At 43.1% G+C, this 20728-nt stretch overlaps 1 protein-coding gene across 2 annotated transcripts in view; it reads right to left on the minus strand.

Annotated features, from left to right (window-relative positions):
- CREB3L2 (cAMP responsive element binding protein 3 like 2) overlaps positions 1–20728 on the minus strand; it is a 104283-nt gene that overhangs the window by 71317 nt on the left and 12238 nt on the right. The window contains exon 1 of one of the 2 annotated variants that reach the window (XM_061638754.1): positions 13155–13221. The exons of the other annotated variant lie outside the window; for it this stretch is intronic. Coding sequence (XP_061494738.1) covers positions 13155–13160 — 6 coding nt within the window. The 5' untranslated portion in view covers positions 13161–13221. Of the gene's footprint in view, positions 1–13154; positions 13222–20728 lie in introns of those variants that run through there. 2 annotated transcript variants of the gene reach the window in all.

The raw sequence follows: 20728 nt of genomic DNA on the forward strand, positions 1-20728 counted from the left end.
AGGGGTACTCATGCCTCCATGTTTATCCTTTAAACCTCTTAGACACTCCATGCTAGGACAGATTCTTTAGTCAGAAGAACATCTGGATGAGCAAGTCTAGACAGAAAGTTTAACCTGTTAAGCTCTGAAAACTGGGAGTGGGGGTGTGATGCCCGTTTCACAGGAGTCTCTGTGTCAGCTCAACTCGTATATCGTGCTTTTTCAAATGACACTTTATGAACTTCTTGCACTGAATTGTGAACAACAGAGGTTTGAGATTGAGGAGAGGGGGATGCAAGTTCAGAAGAAAGCCCCAACATATTCTCTGAAGATTCACAGCTACAAGAAACTAAAGCAAGGGGTTTATTATTCTCGATGGGCAGATGGCCTCCTTTTTTCCCCTCCGGTTATTTATCCCCTCCGATTTATTTATCTATTTATTTCTGCGATTTATTTATCGCCCATCTGGCTGGAAACCGAGCCACTCACGTCATTCTTCACTGTATGAGAGGGGAAAGTGAAAAACTTACCATGCAAACTGCAAGCGACAACACAACTGCATCACGGCAGTTCAAGTACTTACCAAACATGAGTAGAATCACACCATGCAAGACACATTATCATTGTTCTGATAATATGGATTGCTGGTGGATTGTGTGAAGTCACTCCAATACTAAAGTTTACTTGCACCACCCAAAATTGCAGTGACAATAGATTGACATTGCAGTGCTAAACTTTGGAGTCCTAGTACACCCAGCGGGATTTATTTCAGAGTGAAACATAAATTGGATCTCCAGAGAACAGTCTGAAGGCACATACCTCAGCTCTATTCCTGAAGGTAAGCCACTGTGGCCCTAAAAGGCCTTGCCTGAATGCGAGATCCAACTATGAGCTCGGAGGGAAAACATGAAAGTAGCAAATAAAAATCTGTCTTGCTCTGTAATAGAACAAGACAACTCCACTGCCATGTGATGAATTTGAAAAGCCTGTAATGTTTAGGACTTTGGAGCAAGAGATTGGGTGGCAGTAAACACATGCAGCTAATTTAGGTCATTTTCTAAATGTGTTTCTTCCTGAAGCTCGGGTTTCAAGATATCTTTGGTGAGCCTCACCATGAGATCCCAGGAAAGAATAATCTCTCTTATTTGCTATTCTGTGAAGGCTGCAATCCTACATATGTTTACTTGGGAGTAAGTCCCACTGAATTTAGGTGTATGCTAGTTCACTGTTCTTCAACCTTGGGTCCCCAGATGTTGATGGACTACAACTCCCATCATCCTTGGCCATTGGCTAAGCTGGCTAGGGATGATGGGAGTTGTAGACCAGCAACATCTGGGGACAGTGTGATAGCCAATCAGGGCAAGCTCAAGGTTCTTTTGTTGACTCTTGACAATTCAAAATTGGGACTTCCCCCAAAACAAAATTGTTTATTAAATGCCATCCTTGTGTCTTATTGTGTGCTGAGCAGCATAATAGCACATTAAATGGTCAAGAACTGACTGAGATGAGTGTCACTTTCACTTATCCCCAGTCCTTTTTAGCTCAGCGTGACAGCCAAGCCAGTTTGGCTTAACATGTTGCTGAAACTTGGAATTGCAATTAAGCTCTCTCCTCCTACAGTCAAGAACAAACCTTATTCTAAAAGGAGCGGAGAGGAGCAAAGCGGCTGCAATGTCCTTCCCAGGAGTAGTGCATTCACGCTAAGCCATGGTTTGGCAACAAGTGAAACTATGGTTTATTGTTATGGGAATGACCCTTGGCCTCAGGCGTTCCCTCTCCCAGGAGAGGATAAGAAGTTTTCAAGTCCATTTTTAACCACAATGTAGCATTTTGTACAGAACTGGACAAACTATTTCATAAAAAACTGGATAAACTGTAGTGAGCCTTAACTATGGCTTACTGCAACAAGCCGACTTTGAACTGCTGTTTATGAAGCTGGGTTGTACATTTTTTTGTCTTTAAACAATTTAGGGTTTGGACATAATGTTGTACTGTGGCCAGTCGAAACTCAAAGTAAAATGTTTTGTTCACCTCCTTGCACCTGTGCTGGAGAGGAGGGAGAGCAGATAAGTTTGGGGTGTGTTCATGCCATGCTAAACCATAGTTTGTTACATCCAAATGCAGAATTGTATACAAGTCACTTCAAGTAAAGGGATCAACTTCTTTCTTCTGTTAATTACAGAAATGTAAGCTCAAATAGCGGGTTTGCTATTCTGTTCTAAAGGTGAACCTTAAAATCGACAAAGGACACAGAAGGGAACAAAAAGCCTTGCTTCTTGCTTTGTTCCGTGAAGATCAGCCTTACTTCCATGATTTACCCTTACCAACAGAGACATCGAGAAAAACTAGTCCCTGAAAAACACATCTTCACAAACTGGGCCATGGCCTTCATAAGTGAAAACAAAAGAAGCTTTAGGGGAAGGAACATAGCTCAGTGGTAGTGCATTTATTTTATATACAAAAGGTTCCAGGTTCAATCCCCAGCATCTCCAGGTAGGACTAGGAGAGAGCCTTGTCTGAAACTCTGGAGAGGTGCTGCCAGTTATTTATTTATTTATTTTATTATTTGACTGATATCCGGCCCTTCCTCCCAGCAGGAGCCCAGGGCGGCAAAGGAAAGCACTAAGAACACTTTAAAACATCATAAAAATAGACTTTAAAATACATTAAAACAAAACAACTTTAAAAACATTTTTAAAGCTATGAAGACATCTTAAAAAAGTTAAAAACATATTGTTTTTTTAAAAAGGTTTAAAAAACATATTAAAAAGCATTTCCAAAACAGAGGCAGACTGCAACACAGACGCAGTCAGTGCAGAAGCTACTGAGCTAGGTGGACCATTGGTCGGAGTCAGTATAAGGCCACTTCCTATGTTCAAGGTCTCCCCGCAAAGAAGAAAAATAAAAACGACAGCACTTTCAGATGTTCAGTTTCCTCTCGCCAAGGGCCAGCAGATCAAAGAAAGCATCACAAAGCTATTTGGCTCTCTAATCAAGATGCACCACAGAACAGGCAACCCACCGTCCCTCCGACACAAACTCAGCAGGCAAGTCATCCTTGCAGTTGCATGCAGGGGATTTCTCTGAATGTCAGGCAAACCATTTTTAAAATTGGAGGAGGGGAGAAATGTATCAGGGAGACCTGGGTTCAGATTCCTGATAGCCATGAAAATGACTGGGTGCCTTTGGATCAGTCACTCCTTCTCCATTTTAACCCACCTCACAGGGTTATTAAGTGGATAAGTATGGTGCCAATATTTGTCAAATATTAATAATCATTTATAAGCAGCCCATGCTCTGCCAAATGAAGGCTTGAAAAGGGTTGAATCCAGAGATAGACAAGTGAGAACTCTGCTTGCACAGTGGGACTTTTCAGGCTCTTCCCTCAATACAGGCCCCTGTGCTCACCCAAAAGCTGCTCCTGAGAGTCGAGGGACCCTTAGGAATAGCATATTATGGGGGCCAGGGGGTGCCTTGTGCAAGAGAAAGGCCTTTTCATTCACACAATATGTCTCTGGATTGAAAACCAGTCTTGCTGGGATGGAGTTAAATGAGATGTTAATACAGTCCCTGCTAGTTTCTGTGGCTAGTACCTCCTTATGGGATGCTGACCTTACACTAAAAAAACTGTGGTTTTTAAAAAAACCCAGCTCATTCTCCCTGGCTTTTTTTGTTTTAGAAAAAGGTCTGAAGGCCAAAAGAGAACAATATCCATCATGCTTAATTGCATCATCCACAAGAGATACAGTCTGTGCGACCACAAATGCAAAAAAAGGCATTTCAGACTGCTCAACACCCAGTGAGAATCACATCACTGATGCATGCAGTGGCCAAGAAATCTTTTTGGATGAGAAGCACAGTTGCATGCTTCTTCTTAAGTTGGAAAAGGCCATGAAGCAATTATGTTGCACGTGATTATATCAGTGCATGCGCACACATTTCAATTTTAACTGGCAGACCCACATTCTGGCAGAAGGTGAAATCCTTTGATCCTCAAATCTGAAGAACTAAATACATTTCCAGAAAACAAATTCTGATTAGGGGTGGTATTGGGCTGGGTGGTATTGGGCTGGGTGGTATTGGGCTGGGTGGTATTGGGCTGGGTGGTATTGGGCTGGGTGGTATTGGGCTGGGTGGTATTGGGCTGGGTGGTATTGGGCTGGGTGGTATTGGGCTGGGTGGTATTGGGCTGGGTGGTTTTCCCCTTAAAACAGTGTTAGCCCCACAATTAGCCAATTAGCCCCACATTTTAGTCTTTATGTTAATGCCATGAGTCAGTGCTCCATTCCCCCCCTCCCCAAGAACAAAGCTCATCTGTGAAACAATGCCAACAACCATCTAAACAAAGACTACAAGAGTGTAAAAGTTGCCTTCTTCCAGAAGAGCTAGATAAGTGATTCTGGAGCAAAATGAAACGCCAAAACAACTCACATGAGCCCTATGTTTTGCAAATTCAGCAGGGTGAACTTTTCCTGACATACACGAAATGAAAGGCTGTATCTGGGCATTTCTGCCTGTCATGCTGTTAAAGACTTACTGCGGCAGGGGAAGAGGTAACTTCCCAAGCTGCTTTGTTGTTGTGATGTGCCTTCAAGTCGACTACGACTTATGATGACCCTATGAATCAGTGACCTCCAAGAGCATCTGTCGTGAACCACAATGTTCCGATCTTGTAAGTTCAGGTCTGTGGCTTCCTTTATAGAATCAATCCATCTCTTGTTTGGCCTTCCTCTTTTTCTACTCCCTTCTGTTTTCCCAGCATTATTGTCTTTTCTAGTGAATTTATGTCTTCTCATGTGTCCAAAGTATGATAACCTCAGTTTCATCATTTTAGCTTCTAATTATAGCTCTGGTTTAATTTGTTCTAACACCCAATTATTTGTCTTTTTCGCAGTCCATGGTATCCGCAAAGCTCTCCTCCAACACCACATTTCAAATGAGTGGATTTTTATCTTATCCACTTTTTTCACTGTCCAATTTTCACATCCATACATAGATATCATGACTTTAGTGTTCAGTGATACATCTTTGCATTTGAGGACCTTTTCTAGTTCTCTCATAGCTGCCCTCCCCAGTCCTAGCCTTCTTCCGATTTCTTGATTGTCTCCATTTTGGTTAATGACTGTGCCAAGGTATTGACAATCCTTGACAAGTTCAGTGTCCTCGTTGTCAACTTTAAAGTTGCATAAATCTTCTGTTGTCATCACTTTAGTCTTCTTGGCATTCACCTGTAGTCCTGCTTTGTTGATTTCCTCTTTAACTTTCATCAGCATTTGTTTCAGATCATTACTGGTTTCTGCTAGTAATATGGTATCATCTGCATATCTGAAATTATTGATATTTCTCCCTCCAATTTTCACACCTTCTTCATCTTGGTCCAATCCCGCTTTCAATGTGGTATGTTTTGTGTATAGATTAAGCAAATAGGGTGATAAAATACACCCGTCTCACACCCTTTCCGATGGGAAACCAATCGGTTTCTCCATATTCTGTCCTTACAGTAGCCTCTTGTTCAGAGTATAGGTTGCGCGTCAGGACAATCAGATGCTGTGGCACCCCCATTTCTTTTAAGGCATTCCATAGTTTTTCACGATCTACACCATCAAAGGCTTTGCTGTAATCCATAAAGCACAGGGTGATTTCCTTCTGAAATTTGCTGCTAAATTCCCCTAGCAGCTGTCCCAAGCTGCTAGGAACACATTATTTAACACCAGGAATGGCTTAAACACTATATTAATTGTTGCACCAATCTTAGTTCTCACTGGGATGGGATGACGCCCCAGTTTCTGGGCACAACTGTTTCAGACTTAGCTGGGGATTTGGGGGGGGGGTAACAAAATTTGATGAAGAGCTCCCTCACCAACATTCCTATACATAGACAGCCAGTATGTCAAGGGAAAGAGAAAGCTACAACCCTTTTGCCTCAAAATGCTGATTTGATTTTATTGCATTGCACTGACCACATTTATATACTGCCATCCACTAAATCCACACCACAAAAACTACTAATGTAAATCAACACACACATACACACACAGCATAGACACATGCTTTCCTATATACAGGAGCATTGTTGGGGAGCTTTTCATCAAGTGAGCCTCCTCCTAGCATTTGAGGTGGTATAGCCCATACACAGGCTTACCACCACAGTGAGAATTCAACCACCTCTGCAATGTGAGTAGAATGGAAGCAGAACCTAAAGTTACAGATGTTTACTCCATCATCCATACTGAAAGTCACATGTTATATAATTAGTACATACCTGAAACTGAAAAACACTTTTGTGTTGCTAATCAGGGTAGGCTACCTCCCCACATCATCCATAGCAGCATTAATTTTGTTTCCATGCCTGCTTTTGAAACACCTGCCACAATAATGCATCTCTAATGTTTCCCTTAAAATTAGCCGCTACTACATCATGCTGACACTCTGCTTTATTTCTTTCAACCAGCTTCCAGATTAGTCCTTTGAATCTGTGACATTTTGCAAACAAACACATCAACATCTACAGCTCCAGAATCTAAAGAGAAGAAAAACAATGTGTTACATCCCCACCCCACCCCAAACAATTTAGACAAACATGGATAAACTTATATGGACAACTGAACAAAGCACCAGACTCTTACAGGACAGCATAATCCTATCTACACATGTCTACTAGAAGCAAGTCTCAGAGTTCAAAGGGACGTACTCCCAGATAAGTGTGTTTACAGACTAATCATTTTATGCACAGCACACATTCACCAAGTATTTTCATAGAACTCAGATACCGCATTCATTCAAACAGCCTTGTGATTGTGGCATAAATGCAAGCGAAGTACGTTCAAAAGATTCAATAGCCAGATTGCAAACAATAACTAGGAACACATGAAGCTTGAGAGGCCTCACTTCCCATAAATAATTGCATTTAATTTGGCTGCAGGGTTTTGGGGGGGGATGTCAACATACCAAGTTTTATTGCCTTCTTTCAATTCTTGAAGCGATATGCCATATTATATTTTATTCTGTGTCTTTCCTGTGCTGCCTGTTCAGTATTGATGTCTGACTCTCACCCATACACAGGTACTGTTATTATAAAGGTTGAAATGGAAATGGAAATGGACTGTCTTCAAGTCGATCCCGACTTATGGCGACCCTGTGAATAGGGTTTTCATGGTAAGCAGTATTCAGAGGGGGTTTACCATTGCCTTCCTCTGAGGCTGAGAGGCAGTGACTGGCCCAAGTCACGCAGTGAGCTTCATGGCTGTGTGCGGATTTGAACCCTGGTCTCCCACGTCGTAGTCCAACACCTTAACCACTACACCACACTGATTAATAGGGTCCATCCCTCCAGCAGGACTCTGAACACAGGCCTGAAACAGGGTTTCTCAGTCTGAGGGAAGGCAGGTAGTGGAATGAGTCTCTAGAAGATGGGTTGTCCTTCAGAACACAGTTTAACTCCCTGTGCCTGAATAATACACATTTCCTCGATGGAGAGTGAAAGTGTAAATGCTTGAGCCGAGATTTCATTGTGAGGTCAGTCCTCATGGAAGATAAACAAAACACCACAGTGGGCTATCTTTTTGAAACCGAACTCCAGCTTGACTCCTGCACCCAGAACTTGAAATGTAGAATTGTGTCCTGAACATGCCACTACATTTTCTTATGGTCTCTCAGTGTTGAAGGGAGGCATGTTACATTACAGAATACCAAACAGGTAAACCAAAGTACTCACTCATCTTTGACCACTAAATGTGGCCTGTGTTTAGACTAAAAGGTGCTAATTTAGGATTCTTGATTATTTGGGAGTTACAAACTTTGAACAGGCCATCTTCACGCCAGTGAAATGCAACTGTCAACTCATTAAAAAAGGTTTAGCATGAGCTTCTGGACTGTACAGTATGGCTTCTCCAAATAGAAAGCACTGCACAAAACTGAGGGCTTATTCAATGTAAGCCAAAAGTTGCCACTTCCAGTAGTATCCACAATATACAGTAGTTCACAATATCTAATTCATGCTACAGCACAATAATCAAGCCCATGCATGATGGAATGAAGCACAATGGATGGTAAGAAGTAGTCTTATTACAGCCTGCAGGCAAACACAGCTGTCATCTCTAGATAGCACAGAAATGAAGGACTCAAAATGTGCACGTATTTTCTCAATGCCTTATTCTCAGACGTATTTTTCTATTATACAACTTCATGTGCTATCCACAATCAGTCTTGCATTTCTTTCAGTGTTGCCGCTTTCACGGCTTCCTATACCCACATGAATCATTTCCTTCCTATACTGACTAGCTCAGCATCATAGTTTTGCACACCAAATCCATTTGTGTTATTTCCCTGTATATCCAGTCCTTCTGCCCTGAAAAGCAATCTGTGTGTGGAAATCCTTTGTTTGTTTGGATTTCTTCTACATTCCACTGTGGAGAAATACAGTTAGAAAGGACTCCGCTCAACTGGTATCCAGTTCATTTCTAAGAACTGTGAGGTTCTTTCAGACTAGGTAGCTTTGAACAGAAACTCTTCTGTGCTATAGCATACACACAGAAAAGAATAAAGGCTAAATTTATGAACCGTCTTACACGGTTATGCCTAAAGTGAAGGAAATTTGGGTGGGTGGGAGCAGATGAATAGAGAATGGCCAAGACAAAAAGGAATGAAAGACTGCAGTTATTTATACAGACTACCTAAGAGAATGCTAATTAGCATGGAAGAGCAGGGCATAAGTGTCAGAAGTAGGAGCCCCTTGGTACAGAGGATTGCAATGATGGAAGCTCCCTCCTAACAATCCTACATTCCCTGCTTCTCAGTTTGCTGCTCTTGATGTTGTTTGCTGAGGCTATAATGGGCCTGCCATTGCTTGAAAGGGAGCTGAACTCCTCTGGGGTCACCAAGGTTTAGACAACAACAATACTTGAGTAGGACCAAAAACTTCAGTACTGAATGATGGAGTCCACAAGTGACTTAGGTAAGAGGAAGCCGCAGAAGATATCGCCCAAGCAATCTGACATTCTGAAACTGCATTTGATAGTTACAAACTGTTTTGAGCATTTGAGCCTTTCTAGGGAGAGACAGGGGACTTCTACACACATTTCCTTGAATTCCCCACAAAACACAGGGAATGTCTGGGACAGCAGGCAGCACATAGGGGACACTGGGAATAATGTTTGCATGCATACCTGTACCTTTCCTCCACACTTTAGTATATGCCTGTTCAGGAAGATACTTGAACCCTTCTCTTGTCCCAGCACACACTTCCTAATATGGTATACAGAAAACTGCCTTATACTGATTCAGAGCATTGGTCCAACTAGGTCAGTATTACCTACCCTGACTGGCAGTATTACCTACCCTGACCTGGGACCTTTTGCATGCAAAGCAAATGCTCTACCACAGAGCTACAGCCCTTCCCCAATAAGAGCATTTTCTTCTACCAGAGCAGCCAGGCTTATTTTTCTGTCGTAACTCCCTAAAGGCAGAAATCCACAAGTGAGCAAAACTTTCCAGCTGCCGGTGGGGAAAGCCAGTAGGGGCAGCCAGAGTCTGGCGTTAGCACACAATGGAATCTCACATCTGGAGGGCCAGCAGGCGCCAGGTTACTTGCTCTCTCTTGCTCAGTGAAAAGGTCTTTTGTTACTTGTTGGGTATAACTTATGAATGGACCATTTTCTACATCTGGCGGTGGTGATCTTTGTTATTATACAGGAAGGGTCTCGGGGAGGAGGATTTAAAGAGCAAGTTTCATTCTCCAGTTGTTTAACCAAGTAGGGTGGATTCCAAAAGTCCCATCAAAGAAGAGAAGCCAAGGAAATACAGTCATAACAAACACAGACACTTCTTTATTCTTATTCTTCCCCGCTTTTCCTTCAATTTTTCTTAAAAGCAGCAATGATGCAAGATGAAAATAAAGTTGCATAAACAGAGAAAGTCAGTTTTTTTTTTAAGTGGGGATAAATATATCCATAAACACAATACAAACTTATTCAGTATTAAATCAATCCCTGACCATTTTACATTTGCAATGCAGCCAGCAGTATCTATGGTTCAACTTTTTCTTGATTTTTTTTGCACCAATATATGACAAAAAGAATCCGTTTTCAATAAGATGTCTGTCTTCCCACATCCAACTATATTAATTTTATTAATTTAAAGTTTACCGCATAGACCAAGCCTCAGATGCTTAAAATCCAGTCATCTGGTATCAAGGTCCTTGGCCTTTTTTTCAAGTTACAACCAACTGTTATACAGGTAGCTGTTAAAAGAAGCACAACCATTTCTCTGTCATCCGGTAATGCTTAATATTTTCTATAAGCAAACCTAACTGGTTATGTGCAACTGGTTGGTTTTCTATAACCAATTAAGAGGTCTGCTAGCAATTCATGTCCTGCTATAGGCTATATGAAACCCCCCTCCCCCTCCCAAGAACATGTGGCAGCTCTCTATGCAGAAAGCATGCGCTCAAACAGCTTGGATTGCAAACACAGCTGTGAGAGGAAACTGCAAGACAGACAGAGCACGTGACAGAGAAAAGAAACTTTAGCTATCAGAAATTGGAGAGAGAAACACAACCAAAACAGGTAACTGGCGGAGTCAGATACAGTTACCCAAGATGAGAGAAACAGATGTTCCTCAGGAAGACTGTCACTGATCTGTTGTTGTTTTTTAAGTGAAATAGCATCACCAGAGAGATCATTATTTATTCTCTTCCCCAAGCCTTTTGTAAGATTTGTAAGAAAATCTCAGTGAAAAACGGTTGTTTCCATCACTGGATTTCATGCCCTTAGGAAAGTAGGAAGCTGCCTGGTACCGAGTCAGACCATTAGTCCATTTAGCTCAGTACAGTCTAGACTAGGTAGACTGCTTTTTTTAAATTACAATTACAATGCATTCTATGGAATGCATTTTGTCATATACAACATAAGAAATCAAAGAAGCAACAAAAATACAATTAAAAACCATACAGCATCTAGCACAGCACATTAAAGGGCTACAACAGGCAGAACAATAATTAAATGGGTCACTGGGACTAACAGCAGTTTTCAAGTGGGAGAAAAAGTTGAGGAACCACTGGTCTACACTGACCGGCAGCCGCTTTTTAGGGTTTCAGAAAGGAGCCTTTCCTAGCTCTACCTGGAGATGTTGGGGGTTGAACCTGGGACCTTCTACATGCAAAGCAGTCACTCTACCACTGAGCTACGGCCCTTCCCCTAAAAGTAAAACAAGCCATACTTTTAGAGCTGCTCAAACAATATCAACATCCTTAGCAAATTCAGAATTGAGAGCAGGGGTTGGCAAACTACAGCCCGTGGGCCACATCCAGACCACTGGAGCTTTGTATTTGATCCTTGAGGTGCCAGACAGCTGGCAGTGAGCCCCGACTGACCCCCACTTGGCTTGTTGACTGCTAAATTAGACAGATTGGCAGGTGACACAACTGAGGTCAGAAGCACCCCTTTAAAGTGCTTTAAAGTGACCCAGCCACCGAGTACTATCAGGGTGATTTACAATCCCATCACCATGAAAATAGGGATGCAAGCACGCCACCTCTCAGAAGAATGCATTGTTCACAGGAGTATTTATATATTTAAAAAATAACATTTTATGGACCACCATTATTTTAATTCATTTATTTAATAAGATTTCTTACTGGCTTTCCACCATAAGGTCTTGGGACGGGTTACAACAATACACAGCGATAAAACAAATAAAACCATTATAAAAAGACAAGTAAAACAATTCCAACACAACAGCCTAAATTCAGCAAGAGCAATGGGTCTCACAAAACAAAATACCTGAACTGTTAAAGGCCAAGGTAAAGAGCTGCGACTTCAGCATGGGGCAAAAGCTGAAACATGAAGTTGCTAGATGCACCTCTGGGTGGAGGGAATGCCACAATGTAGAGGTTGCCACATAGAAAGTCTCCTCCCGGCCCACCATTCCCCTCACTTCCAAGGGTGGTAGAACGTCCAAGAGAGCCCCCTCTGCAGATCTTAACAGCCAAGAAAATTGGTAGGGATGGAGGCAGACTTTCAGAACAGAACTCTCTCAAGGCAGCTCACGCAGAAATAAAAATGCAAGTTTAAACAGTAAGATTTAAGAAGTTACAAAACTTCCATCATCATGACAACATTTAAAAGACCTCCTATAATAAGTGCACATCAAGCCCAGAAAAATCAAACACAGTTTTAACAAATCTATCCGCAAAAGGAGCACAAGATGGAATATCACTCAAAAATTAAGCCACCAAGAGCAAATGGGTTTTCAAGGCCTTTCTGAAAACCTGACGTCTGCAAACTATACAGAGGTCAGCTGGAAGCAACTTCTAGAGTTTCAGGGCCATCATGGAAAAAACATCCACCATACAATTTCAGTGCTTCGATGTGGCCCTCAGGCCAGAAACATTGCCCACTCCTGATCAAGAGAAGGGGCAATGGGGGAAGGGCTGCAACTGAGTGGATAAGCATCTGCTTTACATGCAGAAAGTCCCAGGTTCAATCCCCAGTAGGACTGGGAGTGTCCTCTATCTGGAATTCTGGAAAGCTTCTGCTAGTCAATGTACTGTATGTGTACAACACTGAGCCAAATGAACCAATGGTCTGACTCAGTATTAAGCAGCATGCTACATTTCCAATTGTTAAAAAAAGATTTCCAAACCATCTTGAACCCAGTTAGCATCCAAACGTTGATCAGCATACATGAAGTCCAAAGCCCGGAGCAATTTATTCCAATGTGACTGCTTCTCCTGTGTTATTATCAAAGGTATGCCAAGATCTGCTGCTGCTTAGAACAAAGGAATAAGTACAGGAAACGGAGGGTTCCATCCAATCAAGTTATCCAGTTCGGTCATGGACTTCCACCCATGCAATAGAACTTCCTTTCTTGCTCCTCTGCCCACACCCTTCCCAAACCTGTCTTGGATTTTTCCCAACCCTCTGGGGCAGATTGAGGGATCACACAGGGACAGGACATCTGGTTGTGCAGGTAGATGTCCTTGTGCAATGGGACAACCTCACTGGACACACCACTGGGAAGCCACCTGTACTCAATAGGGAAGAGGCACGCAGAAACACTTCAGTTCTAGTTCTGACTCTGGAAAGCCCTGAAACAGCTGCCGTTTCAGCGTAAAGGAAGGGACTGGATACTAGGAACCACCCTGAATTTGGTGCCAGAATGAAGCTGCATTAACCTACTTTCATGCATGAGTCATCCCTGAGCAGTTCTGAAAGTGACAGCCATGGAGATCACCCAGAACATTCCCTGTAACGAAAGAGAACATCTTCTGAAAACTGGCAAATGAGTTAATAACATTTTACAAATAAAAATAATGAGTCAGTACCTGGGTTTGTCCCACACTGCTATGCAAGACTGCCTGTCTATCACCATGATAGGGAGGACCCAGGAGTTCATCCTGCTCTAGATGGAGTCACACTCCCCTTGAAGGAACAGGTATGTAGTCTGGGGGGGCTGGAGGCTCACATGGCATCAGAGACAAGGAGTGCCTATTTCCAGCTACAACTGGTTTGCTAGCTATGGCTGTTCCTGAATAAAGATAGGAGGAGAGCACCCTGCTTAATAGGGAACCTCACTGGAGAGGATGTTTAGTCACATCTACAGTATACATTTAAATCACATTTACAGCACTTCAACACTTATGGCTTCCACCAAAGAATCCTGGAAACTTTAGCTTACTCCTTCTAGAGCTACATTTCCCGGCACCCTTGAAAAATGACAGTTCCCAGAATTCTTTGGGAGAAGCCATGAGCTTTCAAGGTATGCTGTAGATGCGTCTACAGAGCACCATTTTACCACATCTTAAGACTGATATTCCTTTGTGGTAGCATTCTGTTCCTACCCTGGTTTTCAGAAAGGAGACCAGCCCTTCTTGGTTTCAATCTTGAGCAGCACAAGGGAAGCTCAGCATACCCTGTTCAACGTGTGGTGTACTGCCATTCCAAGGTATGCCACACTCACTGCTTTCTGGTGTGGGAGGAACCACACCCCTAGGATGAGTCCCGAAGGCTAAAGGTTCCTTTTTTTTTAACTGTTGCATTGACTTCTCTCTCTTATGTTCTGGCCTACAACCCTATTCACGCATTAGGTCTCCAAACGGAGGGGAGCATCAGCACCTCTGGAACTGGCAGTGCTTGCATCTTCACACAGGACTCTTGATCACACACAGATGCTTACAGGCAGCTTCCAGTTTTGGGAGGTCCAGGGTGGGGGGAGAGCCCAGCAGATGAACATCAGAAGTGAGGTCAGCAGCACAGCCTCCTCCCTACTTTTCATGTGCTAGTTCTTCATGTGAGGGAGAGCCATGGTGTGGTGGTAGAGCATCTGCTTTGCATGGAGAAGGTCTCGGGTTCAGTCTCAGACATCTCCAGCTAGGGCTGGGAATATCACCTGTCTGAACCCTAGAGAGTCACTGCCAGTCAGTGCAGACAATACTGAGTTACATGGACCAATGTTCTGGCTCAGTATAAGGCAGCTTCCTATGTGAGCAATTTGTGAATAGGAGCTGCTATTAGAAAAGCAGAGAAGATCTTAAGGACAAGAAAATATTTGGTGAGACACCAATAGCATCTAGAAATGTTCTATCATTCAAATGCAATCATTGTTTCCCATTTTGTGCTGCATTAGCATAAGATCCATTGAACTCAGTAAAGGTGTACAGGACTGCACTGTCAGAATAATTGGCAAACTATTGCCAGGGATTCTGAGGAACTGAGACAAATAGTGGTAACGAGAGAGGAAGTTCTAAGCTTAATGGACAATATAAAAACTGACAAATCACCGGGCCCGGATGGCATCCACCCGAGAGTTCTCAAAGAACTCAAAGGTGAAATTGCTGATCTGCTAACTAAAATATGCAACTTGTCCCTTGGGTCCTCCTCCGTGCCTGAGGACTGGAAAGTGGCAAATGTAACGCCAATCTTCAAAAAGGGATCCAGAGGGGATCCCGGAAATTACAGGCCAGTTAGCTTAACTTCTGTCCCTGGAAAACTGGTAGAAAGTATTATTAAAGCTAGATTAACTAAGCACATAGAAGAACAAGCCTTGCTGAAGCAGAGCCAGCATGGCTTCTGCAAGGGAAAGTCCTGTCTCAGTAACCTATTAGAATTCTTTGAGAGTGTCAACAAGCATATAGATAGAGGTGATCCAGTGGACATAGTGTACTTAGACTTTCAAAAAGCGTTTGACAAGGTACCTCCCCAAAGGCTTCTGAGGAAGCTTAGCAGTCATGGAATAACAGGAGAGGTCCTCTTGTGGATAAGGAATTGGTTAAGAAGCAGAAAGCAGAGAGTAGGAATAAACAGACAGTTCTCCCAATGGAGGGCTGTAGAAAGTGGTCCCTCAAGGATTGGTATTGGGACCTGTACTTTTCAACTTGTTCATTAATGACCTAGAATTAGGAGTGAGCAGTGAAGTGGCCAAGTTTGCTGATGACACTAAATTGTTCAGGGTTGTTAAAACAAAAAGGGATTGCGAAGAGCTCCAAAAAGACCTCTCCAAACTGAGTGAATGGGCGGAAAAATGGCAAATGCAATTCAATATAAACAAGTGTAAAATTATGCATATTGGAGCAAAAAATCTTAATTTCACATATACACTCATGGGATCTGAACTGGCGGTGACCGACCAGGAGAGAGACCTCGGGGTTGTAGTGGACAGCACGATGAAAATGTCGACCCAGTGTGCGGCAGCTGTGAAAAAGGCAAATTCCATGCTAGCGATAATTAGGAAAGGTATTGAAAATAAAACAGCCGATATCATAATGCCATTGTATAAATCTATGGTGCGGCCGCATTTGGAATACTGTGTACAGTTCTGGTCGCCTCATCTCAAAAAGGATATTATAGAGTTGGAAAAGGTTCAGAAGAGGGCAACCAGAATGATCAAGGGGATGGAGCGACTCCCTTACGAGGAAAGGTTGCAGCATTTGGGGCTTTTTAGTTTAGAGAAAAGGCGGGTCAGAGGAGACATGATAGAAGTGTATAAAATTATGCATGGCATTGAGAAAGTGGATAGAGAAAAGTTCTTCTCCCTCTCTCATAATACTAGAACTCGTGGACATTCAAAGAAGCTGAATGTTGGAAGATTCAGGACAGACAAAAGGAAGTACTTCTTTACTCAGCGCATAGTTAAACTATGGAATTTGCTCCCACAAGATGCAGTAATGGCCACCAGCTTGGACGGCTTTAAAAGAAGATTAGACAAATTCATGGAGGACAGGGCTATCAATGGCTACTAGCCATGATGGCTGTGCTCTGCCACCCTAGTCAGAGGCAGCATGCTTCTGAAAACCAGTTGCCGGAAGCCTCAGGAGGGGAGAGTGTTCTTGCACTCGGGTCCTGCTTGCGGGCTTTCCCCAGGCACCTGGTTGGCCACTGTGAGAACAGGATGCTGGACTAGATGGGCCACTGGCCTGATCCAGCAGGCTCTTCTTATGTTCTTATGTTCTTAAACCGCAGCCCATATCTCAGAAAAAAGTATGCTGAAAAACATAAGGAGTTTTGTGGTGTTTAGCTTAATGTTATTTTGAATAGTTTTATTATTCCTTTGGTAAACTGCCCTGGAAATACAACTGAAGAATGGTATAAAAATATGTATACAATAAGTAAAATGACTAATCTGGAATATCAGGAAAGACTTGTTAATTTAATACAAAACAATATAGATCCATGCCTTATTCTCTTAAACTTGAACATAAAGTCACTTGCGGATAATTATACCAGGGGTTTTTTTTAATGTGCATATAGAAACTGAGCTTTGTTCTTAAAGGAGACAAACTCACAAACAAGACTCTCAACAGTTTCAGAAAGACACACAAAAAAACACTTGCAAGACAAACTCTTCAGATAAACCTTTGCTTCCTGTAGGGCTGATAGTTTTCATACAAAAACAGGAACGCAAAGTCGCAGCAAGTTAGTGGTTAGATTTAACTGCTCTTTCTGAGTGGTTTATCAGGAGAGATAAGGGAAGCTCAAAGTTTCCCCAGCATATCCCAAAGAATGATCTCTACTCTGAACTTTAGGTGACAAAACACAAGAAAAGTCATGTGGCCTGCTGGAAGCTGAACCATGGACTCCTTTGACACGCATATCCTGATTCCTGACTCCTTTGTCAAATGCATCCTGACTAAGTACACTCTTCAACCAAAATACAGATTATTTCAGTTTTATCCCATTATTTTCCCAAGTAGTTCAGGTAGTGCCCATATTCTCTTTGCTTTTTTTTTTTAATAACTACAACCATGAAAGATAGGTGTGGCTGAGAGAGAGAGAGGCGTGTCCCAAGATTACTATAAACAGGATTACTCTTAAAATAGTCTGCCAATAACAGCCCATACCAAGGGGAAAATATGCAAAAAAATAAGGCTTTTTGTGACATTTACCTTAATTTTACAGTCACCCCATTCAGAGACTGTAATTTGTTTTGAACTAGTTTTAATACTGAATTTTAAAATTGTTGTAACCTGGCCTAGGACCTTTGGGTGATGGGTGGGTAATAAATGTTACTACCACTACCAATAATACAGTAGGGCCCTGCTTCTCGGCGTTCCACTAATACGGAGCCAGCGGGAAGATCAGCTGGAGGGGGGCCTGGAGCTCCCCGCATTCCAGCTAATTGCGCCAGAGGAGGGGAAGATCAGCTGGAGCGCGCTCCAGCTGATCTTCTCTTCTGGCACGATCAGACTCCTGCGCTCGAGCTAATCGTGCCGGAGGAGGGGAAGATCTGATATTCTACTCCTCTGGTGCAATCAGCAGGTTAGGTTCCAGACCCCCGCACTACAGCTGATCTGCTTTTTGGCGGTTTTCACTTTTCGGTGGGGGTCTGAAACCTAACCTGCCGTATAAGTGGGGCCCTACTGAAATAACAACAACAACAACAAGGCAATTTACAAATAAAAAGGGTAGGAAAGAGACATTGTATTAGTGACATAAAAAATAAAGAGCAAAAAAAATCATATACCAATTTAAAGCCCTTCTTACGGTGAAATTGGATAAACTGGGTTGTATTCAACTAAGTCCTACTCAGGGTAGACCCATCAAAATTAGTAAATTATCTTAATCATGTTAATTAACTTCTATGGGTCTACTCTGAGTAGGACTAGCATTGAATGCCACCCACTGGCAAGAGATTTGCCATCGGATCTCTCAGTTGTCATTTAGCTTATAAAGTTAAAAGCAGCCATAGGGTGTGAGTAAAATGGATCAGCACCATGGTGCACAAGAACACAAGTTGTGCTGCATCAGACTAAAGGCCTATCTAGTCTTGCCTCACTCCTCATGCAACAGGTGGACTGTCGTTTTTAAATTTCATTTTTCAAATAGATTTATTTACATGCCCATCCTTCAACTTACAAAAGAAAAATCACAGCCATTTCCTGAAATGCTGCAAAACTGCTTTGAACCTAGGAACACAGGAATTTGCCTTACACTGGGTCAGACCAGCAGTCCATCTAGCTCAGTACAGTCTACACTGACCAGCAGAGGGTCTCCAGCCCTATCTTTCCCAGCCCTACCTGGATATGCCAGGGATTGAACCTGGGACCTTCTACATGCAAAGGCAACGCTCTACCACTGACCCATGGCCCTCACCCCAAGAAAAGTCCTGCTGGATCAGGCCAAAGTCATATCTAGCTCAGAATCTTACTTTCCAACCAGGATGGGAACAAGATGTCTAGTGGAGACCCACTTCTAGGACCACAAAGGCCATCTCCCTACTCCCGCTTTTACTCCCCAGCGACCGGTAGAGGTAAAGCACCTCTGACCCCAGAGGCAGCATATTATACAGCCCCCCATGTCATTCTGATGCTTCCCATAAGCTCATTTCAAAATAAACCCTTCCAAAACATATAGTCCTGAACTCAGAAACACTTCATTAACAACCCTTTCAATTTTAATGCGATACACAAAACAATCAGAGAAAATCGAGAGTTCAAAGTCTAAAGAGAGAGAAAAGCCCTTTTGGACTTTTTTCTCTGAGAGTTCTCATAATCTGTTGAAATTCATTAAAAATCAGCCATGTTCACAGAGTACCTAATACTGTTACTGACCTTGCCCCATACTCTGACCTTCATCTTCTTCAGTATAAAAGTTAAAAAAACGCCTGGCTGATTTTTAATTAATTCAAGAAATTTAGCATTGAACTGAATGATAATGTTGGGCATGCTCAGTAAGAACCAGCTGTCAGTATTCTCAAAGCCAGACTCACAGCTGCTGGGCTTGCCTAATCAGGGGACCACACCTGACTTTGATTTCATGTGAGACAGTCACGGCTTCCCTCAGAGAATCATGGGAAGTGTAGTTTGTGAAGGGGGCTGAGAGGAGACTCCTATTCCCCTGAGAGAGCTCCAGTGGCCAGAGTGGTTTAACAGACAGCTGTTTTGATCGAAGCTCTGAGAGGGGTACAGCGCATCTCCTAGCAACTCTCAGCACCTTTCACTAACTACACTTCCCAAGATTCTTTGAGATAAGCCATGACTGTCCAAAGTGAAATAAAGGTCTGGTGTGGATGTGGCCAGGAACAGGTTTGGTTTATTTATTTATTTATTATTTATTTTGTTGCATTTATATACCGCCCATAGCAAGTAGCTCTCTTGGGTGGGAGGCTACATGTGCCTGCTGTAGAATAAAAATGTGGGGCAACCCTGGAAAGCAATGATACTGATCACAATGTTTTCCTTTTGGAAAGGAAAGGAGCTTCCCCTCTGCCCAGTGCCCACCCATCCAATCTCCTCTCCTCCCCCTGCTCCTACCCCTCCCTGCTGCTCCCCCAGGTCCATGTTGGACTAGGACCTGGGAGACCAGGGTTCGAATCCCCACACAGCCATGAAAGTCACTGGGTGACCTTGGGCCAGTCACTGCCTCTCAGCCTCAGAGGAAGGCAATGGCAAAACTACCTCTGAATACCATTTAACATGAAAACCCTATTCATATGCTCGCCATAAGTCGGGATGGACTTGAAGGCAATTATTTCCATTTTCAAACATGATTGCACAGAAATAAATCCCACTGAACTCAAAAAGTATGCAAATGATCAAACCCACCCTCCCTTCTCCTCCCTCCTAACCCCTCCCACTTGCCCCTTCCCTCCCCCCTTTCCCTCCCCCCTTTCCCTCTCCAATCCCCTCCCTCTCCCCTCCCCATGGTCAGTTTTACCTATCTTAAGCATGACTGCACGGAAGTAAATACCATTGAACTCAATAAGCATGCAAATGATCAAACCTGCCCTCCCCTGCCCCTTCCTTTGCCCCTCCCCCTCCTTCCTCTCCCCTCCCCCTGCTCCTCCCCCATGGTCACTTTTACCTATCCTAACCATGATTACATAGGAGTAAATCCCATTGAAATCAATAAGCATGCAAATGATCAGACCTGGCTTGCCCCTCTTTCCCTTCTCCTCTCCCTTCCTCCTCCCCTCCCCTCTTCCTTCTTCCTCCTTCCCTGCCCACTCCAGCCGTCCCTCCCTCCCCCGCTGTCAGTTTTATCTATCCTAAGCATGATTGCAGGGGAGTAAGTCCCACTAAACTCAATAAACATGAAAATGATCAAACCTGTCCTTCTCCTCCCCTCCCCCCTCCTGCTCCCATCCCCCTCCTCCTCTCTGCCCTTCCTCCCCTCCCTCCTTCCTCCTGACTATCTGAACTATGTCAACTGTCTTAATAATGTTGCTTCCTCCATGCTAAAACAAGATCAGCACAGCACATGTCTTGTTTCTATTATTTGGGCTGATTGCAGGTGTTGCCACCATTCACCATATGCTC

The sequence above is a fragment of the Rhineura floridana genome, chromosome 8 (assembly GCF_030035675.1).
Source record: "Rhineura floridana isolate rRhiFlo1 chromosome 8, rRhiFlo1.hap2, whole genome shotgun sequence".
Lineage (NCBI taxonomy): Eukaryota > Metazoa > Chordata > Lepidosauria > Squamata > Rhineuridae > Rhineura > Rhineura floridana.